The sequence below is a fragment of the Mycetomoellerius zeteki genome, unplaced genomic scaffold (assembly GCF_001594055.1).
Source record: "Mycetomoellerius zeteki isolate Tzet28-1 unplaced genomic scaffold, Tzet1.0 scaffold206, whole genome shotgun sequence".
NCBI lineage: Eukaryota > Metazoa > Arthropoda > Insecta > Hymenoptera > Formicidae > Mycetomoellerius > Mycetomoellerius zeteki.
Window position 1 is genome coordinate 203,789 of NW_017257021.1, and position 14,352 is coordinate 218,140.

General features: G+C 35.0%; 1 protein-coding gene and 1 pseudogene across 1 annotated transcript; one reads left to right on the plus strand and one right to left on the minus strand.

Annotated features, from left to right (window-relative positions):
* Positions 1–6,371: 6,371 nt before the first annotated feature.
* LOC108722503 (forkhead box protein G1) lies at positions 6,372–8,120 on the minus strand. The gene has a single exon (XM_018447651.1). It carries the CDS (start codon positions 7,836–7,838, stop codon positions 6,570–6,572), a length of 1,269 nt encoding a protein of 422 aa, XP_018303153.1. The 5' UTR covers positions 7,839–8,120; the 3' UTR covers positions 6,372–6,569.
* Positions 8,121–8,232: 112 nt separating this feature from the next.
* LOC108722520 (uncharacterized) lies at positions 8,233–8,692 on the plus strand (annotated as a pseudogene).
* The last annotated feature ends 5,660 nt before the right edge of the window (positions 8,693–14,352 follow it).

The window sequence follows — 14,352 nt, forward strand, 5'->3', positions numbered from 1 at the left end:
TTCAATTGATTTCACAAGTACGCTTTAATACAATTTTAACTCAAAGTATACTAGGCGCACGTCATTATTTAACTCCTATTGTGTCATATATTGTATTTATTTACTGTAGGCAAACGTGTGTTAAATTATAAATTAAGTATACAGCAAATTTCTCTCTCTTTCTAGCACATAGCGTTACCGTTACTCCTTCAACTGTTAAATTATGGCCTCTTTTACATCGTGTTATGCATCCTCTTCGGGCGAGACTGTAAATGCTGTAAATGCTTACGACAATTCGGTCAGTAACGCGTAGGTGTTTCCGCGAGTAAAGCCAAGCGTGGTCGAAAGCCCGCAAAGTAGTTCAAGTCAAGGAGAGCCAATAGCGAGCGCGTAATCGTTGACAGCATGTGTGAGGAGGTGGTGAAAAGGCATACGCGGCATCGCGTCGCAGCATCTCTTTAACTCTTCCTCTGCGCTTAAATAAATTAAACGAGTCATCGCGCGACAAGTAGACTCGATGTTACTTATCATAGGTACGTGTCTTACGTCACTTGCGCGCGTGGCCGAAGAGAGCTACAACTTCGTTCTCAATATCCTTGAATCTTGTTCAAAATTAGCTGCAATCAAAGTGCCACGTCAACATCCCCCCTTTGCTCTCTGCTTAACGGCGACGGCGTTTCTTCGTATTCTCCTCTCATTCATGATAGAGGAAATCGGCGAGACTTCCGTCGCGAATCATCAATCTGATGATGAACTATCTCGATGAGTTAGTCGAGAACGAGCAGCGCTGAAAAAAATTCAATCTCCGTCATGAAATCAATCTTTGTTTCACCAAACAAATAGAGGAGAATCCCTTCCGTAATCGTAAATAAATGTCTAAAGTTCAATCGTTTTATTACGACGTGTAAGCTATTATGTAAAATTGTGCACTATAAAAATTACACAGAGATTTGCAAGACTTTTTTTTAAATATATACTAGTAGTTTCCTATGTATTTTTGTGCACTGAATCCGAATGTGGCAGCAGAATTTGCGGAATTTGCGTAGCACGTCAAGTTTGCGAGATAAATTGGGTTTTGTATCGAAAAAATGACGTTTTTGGCTATTTTTACTATATCAAAAAATCACCAAAGCTTTTTACTGACGTCATCGTACTATTCTTTCCCTTCAAAATCCATTTTGAATCGATAGAGTACGATATTTTTAAGCCGAGATATATCTGATTAAAATTAAAGTATTTTCAAACTATGGAATTAAATGGGATAATCACATTAAATGTTGAGAATTGTTTCTGTTGTAATAATCATAGTTTTTTGTGCACCGAATTTTCCCTTATATATATATATCTAATCGTATGATTTTCAAGACATGGGCTAAATACTTTAAAAGAAACGATTGACCACATCTAATTAATATGACAGGGGGGTGGTTAGAAAAGCATTAAAAATCAAAAAGTTGCTACATCTCGAATAAATTAAGATAAAAAATCAATGTATTTAACAGAGTAGAGAGCGCAATTTCAAAAACTGACATTAACCACGATCTTTTGAACAACAGACAAGTAGGGAATATCCTCACTATCAAGTATATCTCAGCATAAAAATATCGTACGCTATGGATTCAAAATAGATTTTGAAGGGAAAGAATGGTACTTTATGATAATGTTGGTAAAAATTTTGATTAAGTTTTGGTGATTTTTTAATACAGTGAAAATGACCAAAAATGTCATTTTTTTTATATAAAACCCAATTTATTTTGAAAATTTGACGTGCTGTACGTAAATTCTGTGACCACATTCGGATTCAGTACGCAAAAAAAAAATACATGGGAAATCACTAATACATATCTTAAAAAAAATTGAACTTTCATTTTGCAGACCTGTATTATTATTGATAATTATATTCACTCTGTAGATTAAAACTTGAATATTCAATGTCGTTTTATGACTTGAATTAAAAATCGCAAACCGACTTATCTTGCATGATCGTATGTGTCACTTATATCACAAGTAGAGCAATATCTTATAAATTAATTACAAAAACATCGATTAGAGAGCCGAGAGTATAAAGAAAATGTAAAAAAAAGAACACTTGTATGCAAACTCTGATTCAAATCGATGCATGATCTGTTCTGTTGCGAGATATGGTATTCATTCGAACCAAACTTAACGATCTGAGTAGCGTACGACTACAGCGAGATTGAAGCGTGTTTGGTAGAGACCGCAGATTAACCACCATTGCATTTGGAATACATCCCTATAGGCTAGAAACCAGCTTCACCCCCGGAGCTGAGCTTTGCACGAGGGTGAGTCTTGTATATCGAAACGAAACCAGTCTTCCCTCTCCTTCGACATCGACATCAGTGTCTGTAGACTTCGAATGACGTATCTACTCCAACCTCTTTCCCCTCCAGTCGCCCCACCATGTCTCACGTGATATAAAGCGATGAAAATAATGTAACGCACCGCTACCAAATCTATTGACACGCCACCCCGTGTGCACGCATACGCGCGCACATCATCCATTCATATCTACGTGCGTGTACGCCAGAGAAATGAGAGTCGTGACTGGTTGTCGAGATCGAGATGTTAGAGAACCCCTCTGTAAATAAGCAAGATGGCGATGTCAAAATAATCGTAGACAGGCCATAAGATAGGCCATGGTCTAAATTTTTACTTACAGTATATACAAAAAAGGATACTTTTTTTAAATTTAATCATAAATGATCAATACTTTTATTACTCTACTTCACAGACATATGCGTGAAATGTTTGCTTAAGTACAAGACGCAAGAAGGTTAAAAACTTTATTGTAAAAGACTTTTTTTATTAAGTTTTGTAGCACGTTTCTATAGAGCACTTTAGATATGGAAGCAAACAGTTTCTAAATATCTAATCTGTCGTTATTTAATTTAATTATCAACGTAATATAGTAATAGAATTCAGATATCTGTATAGATTAAGTATATATATTTGTTTGTATTAATGTAAAGTCACGAACAATAAAACAGCGAAATCAGGAAACAGAAATGTGTAAATAGAGTAGAGGCTAATACTGTGGAGTAACGCCGTAATAAGTACTATAATAATATATGATCGAGCCAGATATTAAATAGCTGAATACAAATAGTTCCACGAATGATTTCAAAGACTTTACGTCGACCATTGTAGGCGTGTTTGCGAATAACGCTGACGACATCGACAATAATGTAATAGCGCAAAGTAATTCAGCGAGTTACCGACTACTTACTAAAACACTAGGAACACTTACGAACTTTACGCGCTTTGCACGTATAATTCCCTCTGCGAACAACATTAATGTCTAAATATATATTCGTCTGCGACAAAATTTTTAAATAAATGCCAACAAATGTCTGAAATTTATAAACATCAACAAATAATTAGTTTTAACAAATTAGATTTGTGTAAAATTATTAAATTTTTATTTGTATCTAGTTGTTTAAGAAATTTTAGTTATTAAGGAAATAGCCTAGTAGACTCGTAAAACTATACATTAAAAACATTTAGCTAATAAATCAACAATACTAAGCAATATTTAACTATTTCATTATTGACTGTATTTTCAAAAAAAGAAATAATTCTATCTCTGTATATACAACATATGTATACATATATACATATACTATAATTATTATTTTATTATACTAAATGTTCTGTAATAATATTAAGTATAATATACAATTTGAATGATTTTAATTTATTTTATGACTTATTTATGTGAATTATATATATAATTGATCAAATGTATGCGATATGCAAAAACTTTGTAAAGCGTGATGCGAAGCAATCATCGCTAATCGCATTGCGTAGAAACCAATATTTGTAACGATATTGAGCACCTATGCGACACGTAGAGGAGCAACAACATGCGTGCCGTAGACAACTTGCCACTTGTAGCAATTGACCACGTAAGTGTTTACCGTCCCCTTCGAGCTACGTGACGCTATGCGACGCGATTTCGCTTTACTTTAAACATGTCGTTCATTATTTCACAGTGAGTTGCAATTGTAATAATATAACTTAATTTTTTATAATTTTTTGATAATGTAATACCTCATTTTGTGCGCGTTTAATTGAAATGTGCAAAAGTGTCGGCAGTTTCTTCAAAATACAAAAACTGTTTTTTTTTTTACTATGATCCATGAATCCAAAGGAATGTTGGTTGATATTTTTCAAAAGTCGCCAATGTGTATAAATCATGTTAAGTACTTATTGTTAGTGCGATTGTATTCAAAATTTTAATCCTCTTGATTAAACGCATGACAAAACGCATTAATATTTTCATTGTTATTTTGACAATTAATTCAAATAAACGAATCGAGAGAAAGAGAGAGAGGGAGGAAGGGAGGGAGGAAAATAACGCTCATTTTTTTATATGGGGAAAAATTAAAGGGATGCGAGGGCTTAATAAGATTCGCACCCATTAAGCAAAACTGCTGCATTAGCTACTCGAAAGTATAAGAATGCCAAGCACGTCTGACGGTGGGCAGGCCGCGCGGGTTACAATCCAATCTGCCGATTCTAACCGATCTTTTTTTCTCCCTCGTTTTCTCTTCGGCCCTTTGGACGTTTAAACTCTGGTTAGACATACGCGAGCGCGCGCCATTATCTTATTTATGCCTCATTGTCTCAATGTATCATACCAATATCGCGTCTGCTCGTACCGAGCGGCAACACGTTCCTGGACTATCATCAGAGTGCATGTGAATGTACTGCGCTTACAAGAAATAACGCTTTACAATTGATCTATTCTTTTCTCTATTTTAGTAAACCTAGCTTGTGAAAAAATTCGTAAGATAAATTATAATAATTACAACGCGTTCTTTTATTTCTAGTTTCTAATATTTCAAATGCAAAAGTCCTGAATTTGGTTGTCTTAAAATTGTACCTACGCAATCAAATTTTTCTTTCAATAATTATAATGTTTTCATACGTAGGTATTTAAAAGTGTAACATTCTTAGATGCGATACATCAAAATCTTCTAAAAACTCTGCAACATTTTGTTCAGAAAATGTTTTGCTAAAGAATAGTTCATCTCCTTGTTTTCCTCACTTTTTATTGACATCTTGAGAAGAAATATAGATTTACGTTTGAGGGTTTTGTCCTTTTATCCCCGCTAAGAAAAAGTGGTTGCAAAGTTAAAAGCCAAGAAGGAAACCTCGCAAAGGACGTTGAAATGTGTTTATGGCTATACTGCAGCACTAAAGCAATTTTGCAGCGGTGGCCTCGTACGTCTGTCTAATTCTAAACGTTGTGTCATTGTGTGTGTGTCTCGTTTCTCAGACGAGTCAAACCTTTATCATATACTGTGTTTTGACACTCGACGGGTTCTGCCTATTAAATTTTACGAGCGGTTATGACACGCAAAATCTCTCGATTTCGGAGGAAAATCTGTTTCTTCTGATCTCGAATTATTCCGGGAGAAGAATAACACACTAATATATTATTTAATATCATATAGAGACAGTAAATAACTAATAAAAACACATGCATGAATAATTTATTGCTCAATTGTTACTTAAAATTTCAATGTTTAAATAATGTTTATTGACAAAATGGTATTTAATATAAGGTTGTTAGTTGGTTTAGTCACAATAAAAAATGAAGTAAAAAACAAAGATCATGTATATTTACGTATATATATATATATATATATAAATATACACACATATATATACATATATATGTATATATACACACAATACACTGTATGTACAATATTGATACATTTTTGTGAGAAATTTCAATTTTTGAAAAGATAATCTATCTTAATTTCGTATAAATTATACATATAATACATAATACATATATGTATAATGTTTGTAATATTTTTAGCAACAATAATTTCTATATGTACACGTTGTAATAACAGGCTGCGAATGACTATCTATAAATCCGGCTATACATAATTATCGACTAATCAATGCTGTACATACTAGGACCACAAAAGAGAGATCACAAGTAAAATTTTATCTATATGTATAACTATGTATTTATAAGTCACATTATACTATTCTTGTCTCTGTATCTCGAAAGTTGTTGAGATTCAATCTCAAGATTCACATTTTGGTAAAGTTCTATCGACGAAATGTTGTCATTTGATATGATATATTTACAGAAGAAGCAATATATCATGTACGAGAGAAAGTATATACAAATTCAAAGAGACGAGTTCAAGTACAAATCGACCGCGCAATTATTGACAATTATACAAATTGAGTACAATCACTAGTATTAGCATCGAGAATACTGTAACCGCGAAAGGATTTCATCCTTTAAATACTATAAACTATTTAATATATCGATTAATTTTAAATTCCTCTCGAGAAATAGATTTCTCATATATGTGTAGCTATAACTTTGCTGCGAAAATCACGCTGTTAATGATACAAAAAAACAAATTTATAAACTTGAGAGGAAATTTAGTCCAGCTAAATTCATCAAGAGTTTCAATGACTACATTTATATCTATAAGATTTGACGAAATGACAGAATTTTTACATGCAGGGGGTGAGATCGTGCTGTACTTCTTGGAGACGGGCGTTTTTGAAGATTACGATTAGATCGCAATTCAGCTTTGTCGGCCAGTGAGAACCGTGATGGGCTTTAGAAGGAGTTGCGGCGGACTGTGAGGAAGCGGTCTCGACGGCTGGACAGAATTGCAAACGGTAACTGGTGGCGAATGCGGATCCATTGGTTCCGGACTACTTCCAGGCGAAGCCGTACTAGAGGGAGGTTGACTTAGAACTTGAGGTGTTTGACCGAGATGATATCTGGATTGTTGATGGAATATTGATGCTGGTATCGGTGGTATCGTAATAGATCGTAGGGTACTATAGAAATCCTGGTAAGGATTTCCCGTAGGCGAGATTCCAGACGTCGGAATGCTGATGCCGCCAGGATACCCAGTAGGTGCTTGCAGTAACCTTTCCACGGAGAACGCTCCATGAGTCGAAGGTGCCGCCGTTGCTGGGAGAGGTTGCGGTTTGCAAGGCAAGCTTGTAGCCGATGATGTGGTCGCCGCGCCTGGCAGCAAACTGGCCGGATACCCGGCGGGGGTGGTATAAGAGCCGGCGGTCACTGGAGGATACGCAACGGCGCGATGAAGACAAAGTGACGAAGGTAGAGCGTAGAGCGACGTCGGCCATCCCGGTGGTGCGTAAGGTGACGGATAAAGACCGCCGAGTACCACGCTTCTCTTAAAGGCCGCCAGTCGGGATCTGGAAGCCGCCGTAGTTCTACGCCGAAGTTTTCCCGTGGCACCTCCGATGAACACGTCCTCGGAGCTTGGGTCCAGCATCCAGTAGTTGCCTTTTCCCGGATCGTCATAGTGGCGAGGTACCTTGACGAAACACTTGTTCAGAGACAGATTGTGCCGAATGGAGTTCTGCCAACCTTGCTTATTATTTTCGTAGTATGGAAAGTGGCGCATTATGTACTCATAAATGCCGTTCAAGGTGAGTCGCTTTTCGGGACTTTGTCGGATAGCCATCATGATTAGCGCATTATAGCTGTATGGCGGTTTCTCCGCCTTCTTTTTATCCTCCGTCTGTTCTTTCGAATCCTTTTGGCTCATCGGACTGACGGACGTTGCGCTCGTGGAACAGTCCAAGGGCGGCGTTTCCGCACCACCACCGGTAACATCGAGATCACTGCAATCATCGCTGTCGTCGGCGGGACCTATGTCGGACAAATCCGACTGACTGACCGACGGCGCGGGAGTCCCGGCACATGCTTCAGGCAAGATACTGCGGATGCTAAAGTTGCTCTTCAGGGCAGCCCGTGGCGGCGGCGAAGCTGTCACGGTATGCTGCTCCCCCGAACCCTCCATATTCACCATATTTCAAACGTTTTTGCGCCGTAACACCGTACTTTTCGCTCTCGCACTTCCAAATCAATTAGCACGTAATCGCACCGTACCTGGTCACATGTATACGTTCACTCAATTTCTATTTCGTTTCTACATTTTCTTCTTATTCAACTACACAACACATCCCGAAAACGACGTTGCTTTTCTTTCTCCTTTGTTTTATTTTTTTCCTTTTTACGCACACCGTTCGTTATGAGCCCTATCTCTTCTCAGCTGCGAGCAACGTGAACGTTAAAACGCTCTCACCGAGAGGCCGCGCGTTTCTGACCATTTCTCCCCGCCACGGATACTATTTATACCTGGCGTTTGGATACGCCCACTAGTAACGACACGACGTACCTCGAGGGCTCGCTGACCAATCGTGATGGTAGCGCACTGGTAATGCCGCTCGACCCCACCACGGTGTTTGCATCCAATGTTTGACAGCAAACAATGTCAGCGATGCGGAGCCACGGCGAAGGCTGGTTGGGATTTCGGAGGTGGCAGCGAGGCGCAAGCGGACCCGAAGTGATCGCGCAGCATAGTGGGGAGCGCAGCCGCAACTAAACGTGCATCCCCGCGTATGCAAACAAATAATCCAACGCGTTATACTCGCGTCTCTACGCCCTCCTACAGGATTGGCACGTTCTTGCACGTCGAGCACTGTGAGAGTTGCAGCGCAGGATTGGCATGGGGAAAGATATGTGTATGGCACAATTGTATTTGTATTCTTCACCGAAACTTGCTTCAATTTTCATAGCGTTGTCGAATATGGAGATGATGGGGACGCTTGTTGCAGAACATCGTTCATACACCTGGCGTCACCGACTTCATTTTCGACTTGAGCGTTTGTCAACTGACAATGAGAGATGTGCTAACAAACTTGAGATTTTGCACGAAACAAACACCATTTTTATGATATATTTACAAGAATTATGTAAGTTGTTAGATTACCTATTATTACACGAATTTTTCGTATTTTATTTTCTTTCTGTTTCTCTTCTTTTGTTAGTTGATAAGTTTTTGTTTTATAGACATCTACACTATTATGTTTATCCTGAAGAAAGATAAAATGAGAATATAAACTTACTACCTAATGATAATAATGATCCAATAATTATTTTACTTAACAAGTACATTGAGAAGAAAATACTTACAAATTTATTTGTGAGAAATATATTTATCTTACTAAAATAAATATTTACTTAAATATGGCAAAATAAAGTTTTATTCCTATCAAATAAACCATCTATTTTATTTTTTTACAATTAGAAATATATTTCACAGAAATGTGTATTTCGTCATTATAATCAAATTTTTTCATAACTAATAAATGTCAAAGAAAACGTATGTCGTAAGTAACATTTACTTCGTAATACTTCGACATTTTTTTCTCAGTGCAGTAAGAAACAAGTATCATCTTTCAAGTTCAAGACAATAAAGTCTACTTATGCTCGCGGGAAAATTATACGATCTTCTCTAAGGAAAAAAATTTCCTTCTTACAAGTAACACTATTCTTTGGGCCGTCCGATTTGGTTCATGTATAGGGTTTTTTGTTAAGTATTTGCAATGTAGAATCAAATAAAAAAGGTATTACATGCTGAGGGAGTCATTCAAAGTTATGGTGAATCGTTATTTTTCAGCGAAAATCGGAAAATATCGTATAAGCGATAAATTGAGTAAACACCATCAATTTTGGCATTTTTTCGTCCTTATCGTGATTTTAAGAGAAAAATTTTCTTTTTTATTGAATATAAAGTATTCTCTATAGGAATTTTATATAATATATATTATATTATTTCATATAAAATTGGTATAAAATTTGAATAGGTAATTTTGGATAAGTATTTGGTATAAAATTTAAATAAGAGAGTAAAACAGATGATATTTTATTATTTTTTAAATCAAATTTTATTTTATTTTATTTTCAAACCAAATTTCTCGTTTCGCATGTATACATTTCGAGAAAATATGAGAAAAGCAATATGATTGAAGAAAGTATTCAATCACTGTAAGAGCTGCTAAAAATAAAACGTTATTAGAATTTTTTTGAATTTTTACGTTTAATGGATTCCTTACAGTAATGTATCAACTATTATGTAAGTAATAATTTAATATAGTTTTATTTTTTTGATGAAACTAATATCTTACAATTTTTCTCTTGAGATCACAATAAGAAGGACGAAAAACATCAGAATTGGTGACGTCTCATTCAATTTATCGCTTATACAAGGTGATTCGAAATTCCCGCATTCGGAGTACAGGACATGATACTTTATGCTAAAACAAACAACTTTTTCTTTTAGCAAAATTGCGTCCGACAAGTAGTTTTTGCAGGAGAGCAGATTGAAGTTATATGAAATCTAGAAAATAATTGAATAATTCCGATCGGAATCCATTCCGATTTTGTTCCATGATAGGTACCCTGGTAAATACGGTAGGTGGTAAATTTTTGTCATAGCGACTGCCGATAATCGATTTTTTCCATTTTTACAAAAACACTGACATCGAGTATACACAAATGACTGTCAAACAACAACTGAGCGCCCAAAGTAGCTACAATTTTCACAGTTATCTTTCAAAGCACGTACGATTGTAGTACCCCAAAATGGTTTTGACGAGTAATGCCATCTTCATGTTGAGGCTCAAAATTTTTCAAACTACCGATGTAGAATTATAATCAATATGGTCACAATGACGAAGAGGATGAATCCGTGGGGGTGCATTCGAATGAAGGGAGCAAAAGGCACGTGACAAACCATGAAAAAGGAAAGACCGAAAAGAAGGTTGTCGTAGATTCGCCAAGACAGGACATCGGCAAAAAGCAAAAGGCTTTCTTTGAACCGCGGATGACATCTTTATATGCGTTGTTCGGCTCCCTATCGTGAAAATGTCGTCACCCCATGGCGATTCGTAAATTTAGTTGCATTCCACCGCTCTCTTGTTCAAAGTATTTCCATATTACCATACTTAATCTAACAAAAGTTACAAATAAGATAAATGTGAATTGATTTAGATTATTAGAATAACATAAACCATTTCATGAAGATTATATAATAATATACAATATAAAGCGGAACTATGTTGAGCATAAGGGTAAATTGGGACATGCAAATATCTCAATAATAGAAACGATATATGGAACATGACTATATCTGTGTAAGAAAATGCGGAAATGGAGAATATTGCGCTAAATATATCAGTCTGCGTCCAGCCATCAATTGAGACATAATTTTTTTTAAGGGATATCAAATAACCATGGTCAGCACATAGATGTAATTTTTAATTTTTTCTTTTAAGCTCTTAATTTCAATATGTATAAATTATAATCAATTAATCATTATATACAACGGTTTACATATATTTAGCATCGCATAGCGTTTTAATTGATGTTTATTCTAATGCTTTATTATAGAATTTTTGACTTCTGTGTAAGGAAACCATGATTATTAAAAAAACGGTATCTCGCACATGGTACAATGTAACGGAGAATCGTTATACTCAAACCTATGTTAAGGCTATTAAATAGTATAAGTACCGACGAAAATTTGCTGTATTATTGTATTAAGAAGGGAATCTTACTTCTTCTGATTGTGAGTTAAGGCGAATCTACAGGAAAACTGACATGTCAACGAGGCGTGAGCGATTTCTATGTCACCGATAGTTCTTAAAGTTGACGCCATGCACAATAAATGTAATTTAATAATTTAAAATTGTTGAAGATATACTGAGGATGACCTGATATAAAGATCGAAACATTTATTTTTATTATACCAAACAATTTATCATAAAAATTGTTTTGGCAAAAAGACCTTATGTTGCTTTCATGCTATTATTTATTATTGATTTAGTCATAAAGTCTTAGTTATTTTATATGCTTTTCTGTATCAAAATTAATATTACTAGATGTCAAATTTACATCGAATAATATTATTTTTGTTCATTCTGTTTGATGTACGTAATAATTGACTTTTTTTAATGTAAGTCAATAGTATTTTTTAATTTAAATGTTGTAGTTGTTATTTTATTTACGGATTTTTAGTTATAAAAAATATTTTATCTGATTCCGCTAGATATCCTGAGAGGGATAATTTAATAAGATAATTTTTTCATTACATCCCAATCAGCACATTAAAAAAATATTTAAAAAATATTTTTTTTAATATTTATTTAATGTAAAAATATTAAATAAACGTTTAAAAAACGTTTTAAATATTGTATGTTGATGGGATGTTAACAATTAAAAATATATTTTATATTTAATTTTTATTATGTATTGGTTCGGATCTACAGGTGTTTAAAACCTTAAGCCGTAAGAATTTGACCAATTATAGTCGAATGCGAGGAGAACAATTTTTTTTTTTTTGACTGTGATTCCATTTCTTATGGCTTAAGGCTTAAAAACTTATTGGATTATCCGGACTTACGGTTTTAGTTTTGTTTTAATTTTTGTCAATTAAAGAGAGAGAGAGAGAGAGAGAGAGAGAGAGAGAGAGAGAGAGTGTGTGTGTGTGTGTGTGTGTGTGTGTGTGTGTGTGTGTGTGTGTGTATTTACAAATATTATTGACGTCGAAGTAGCCAAAAGAAAAATGCAATAGGAAAGCAGCCAATAGGAAGACGCAGTTGTTGGCATTCGCTCAAATAAAAGTATTGAGCTATAAATGTTCTCCGTTACATTGTAGCATGTACGAGATACCGTTTTTTTAATAATCATGGTTTCCTTACACAGAAGTCAAAAATTCTAATAAAATTAGAATAAACATCAATTAAAACGCTATGCAATGCTAAATATATGTAAACCGTTGTATATAATGATTAATTGATTGTAATTTATACATATTGAAATTAAGACCTTAAAATCTTGTAAAAAAAAAATCTGGAGCTGAATCTTATAATAGGGTAGGGACATTGACAACATTGCAGACGGAGCGATCAATACTCCTATGTTTTTGGAAACTCTAAAAATTATTGACTATTAAAATTTTGTGTCCCCCAAATTTTACGCCTTACGCTGCATAGTTGGAGAGAAGTGTCCTAAGTGTTTGACAACGTTGCGATTGTCTACAATCATTTACAACGGCCGGTGCCGGTGCTATATAATTTTTCTGCTGTACGTCGTCGAGTTGATGCATGGTCAAACGGATCCTACTCTGCTCGAATATATATCTTTACTACCTATAAATAGTGATAAAGAATTGTGACATAGATGAAGCAATTTTTAGAGAAACTAAAGAATATGCCAAAAATAAACAATAATTGTTTAAATGAAATACTCAACAACCGAAACTTTGAATGTTAGACAATTGTCTGATCAATATTGATCTGTTGATACATGCAAATTTTCAAAAACTCTCAGCATAACGGCATACGCCCGAAAATTCTTAAATTTCAGATTAGGCTCTTTTTTTCTGATTTTCTTTTGAGACTTTTCGTCTAATCTGGTTTAGTTAAAAAATATAAAGCTTATAAAAATAATAATGCACACGCGCGCCCGGAGGAGCGACTATTGTCGTATATATACAATTATTGTATATACAGAGCAGTGTAGATTTCTATTGAAATTAGAAAATTTTTTTATTCTTTTACGAAGTTTTATTCTTCTTAGAAGTTAAAAATTAATCATTTATAATAATTAAATAAATTCTTTGAACTTGATGTTTAGATTTATAAATCTTTCGTTCTTGTTCTAAATAAATGTTTGGAATGTTTCGTACTTAAATATATATTACTATACAGGGTGTTTCCAAATTAAATCGCAAAACTTCGGGAGCGTGTAGAGGAGTAAAAAACTAAGAAAAAAAGTCCTATAGACATATGCTCGTTTTTGCTCCGTTTCAGAGAAATCGAAAAAAAATGTTTACATTTCTTGCCATATCTAGCACCGACATATTTGATTACATTTTCCACTTTCTGTTATGAATTTGTCAGTCGCTCTTTGAAAGCCTTTAACAGTAGATGAATTTTGTCTTTTGCAATATGCCGCGTACGTATTCTAATAGTGAATATGCTGATATGGTTTTTGTATACGGTTTCTGCAACGGTAATGCTTTAAAGGCGGTGCGAGAATATGCACGACGATTTCCAAACAGAAGAGTGCCAAACCGAAGAGTGTTTATGTTGACATTTAATAGATTGCGAGAGACTGGATCATTTTCAATTCGACAAGAAAACAACCGATTTCAAGCAGCGTTACGAAGAGATTTGCAGGCAGGGAATCGTATTTTACAACATTTTGACAATCATCCTGAGACCAGCGTTCGGAATGCGTCGGCTGTATTGGGAGTGTCACCACAAACAATTTGGCGAACTGTAAAAGGAGATAATCGCTATCCCTACCACATTCAAAAAGTGCAAAATTTATTACCTCAAGATCATTGGAACAGATTGAACTTTTGTAACTGGTACCTTCAGACATGCCACAATGATATTTTATTTCCATCTAAAATAATGTGGTCAGATGAGGCAACATTTACCAGAGGTGGAATAATTAATCAAAGGAATTAT

Coding starts and splice junctions, on each gene's coding strand:
- LOC108722503 (XM_018447651.1), bottom strand. CDS start 7,838: ATGGTGAATATGGAGGGTTCGGGGGAGCAGCATACCGTGACAGCTTCG.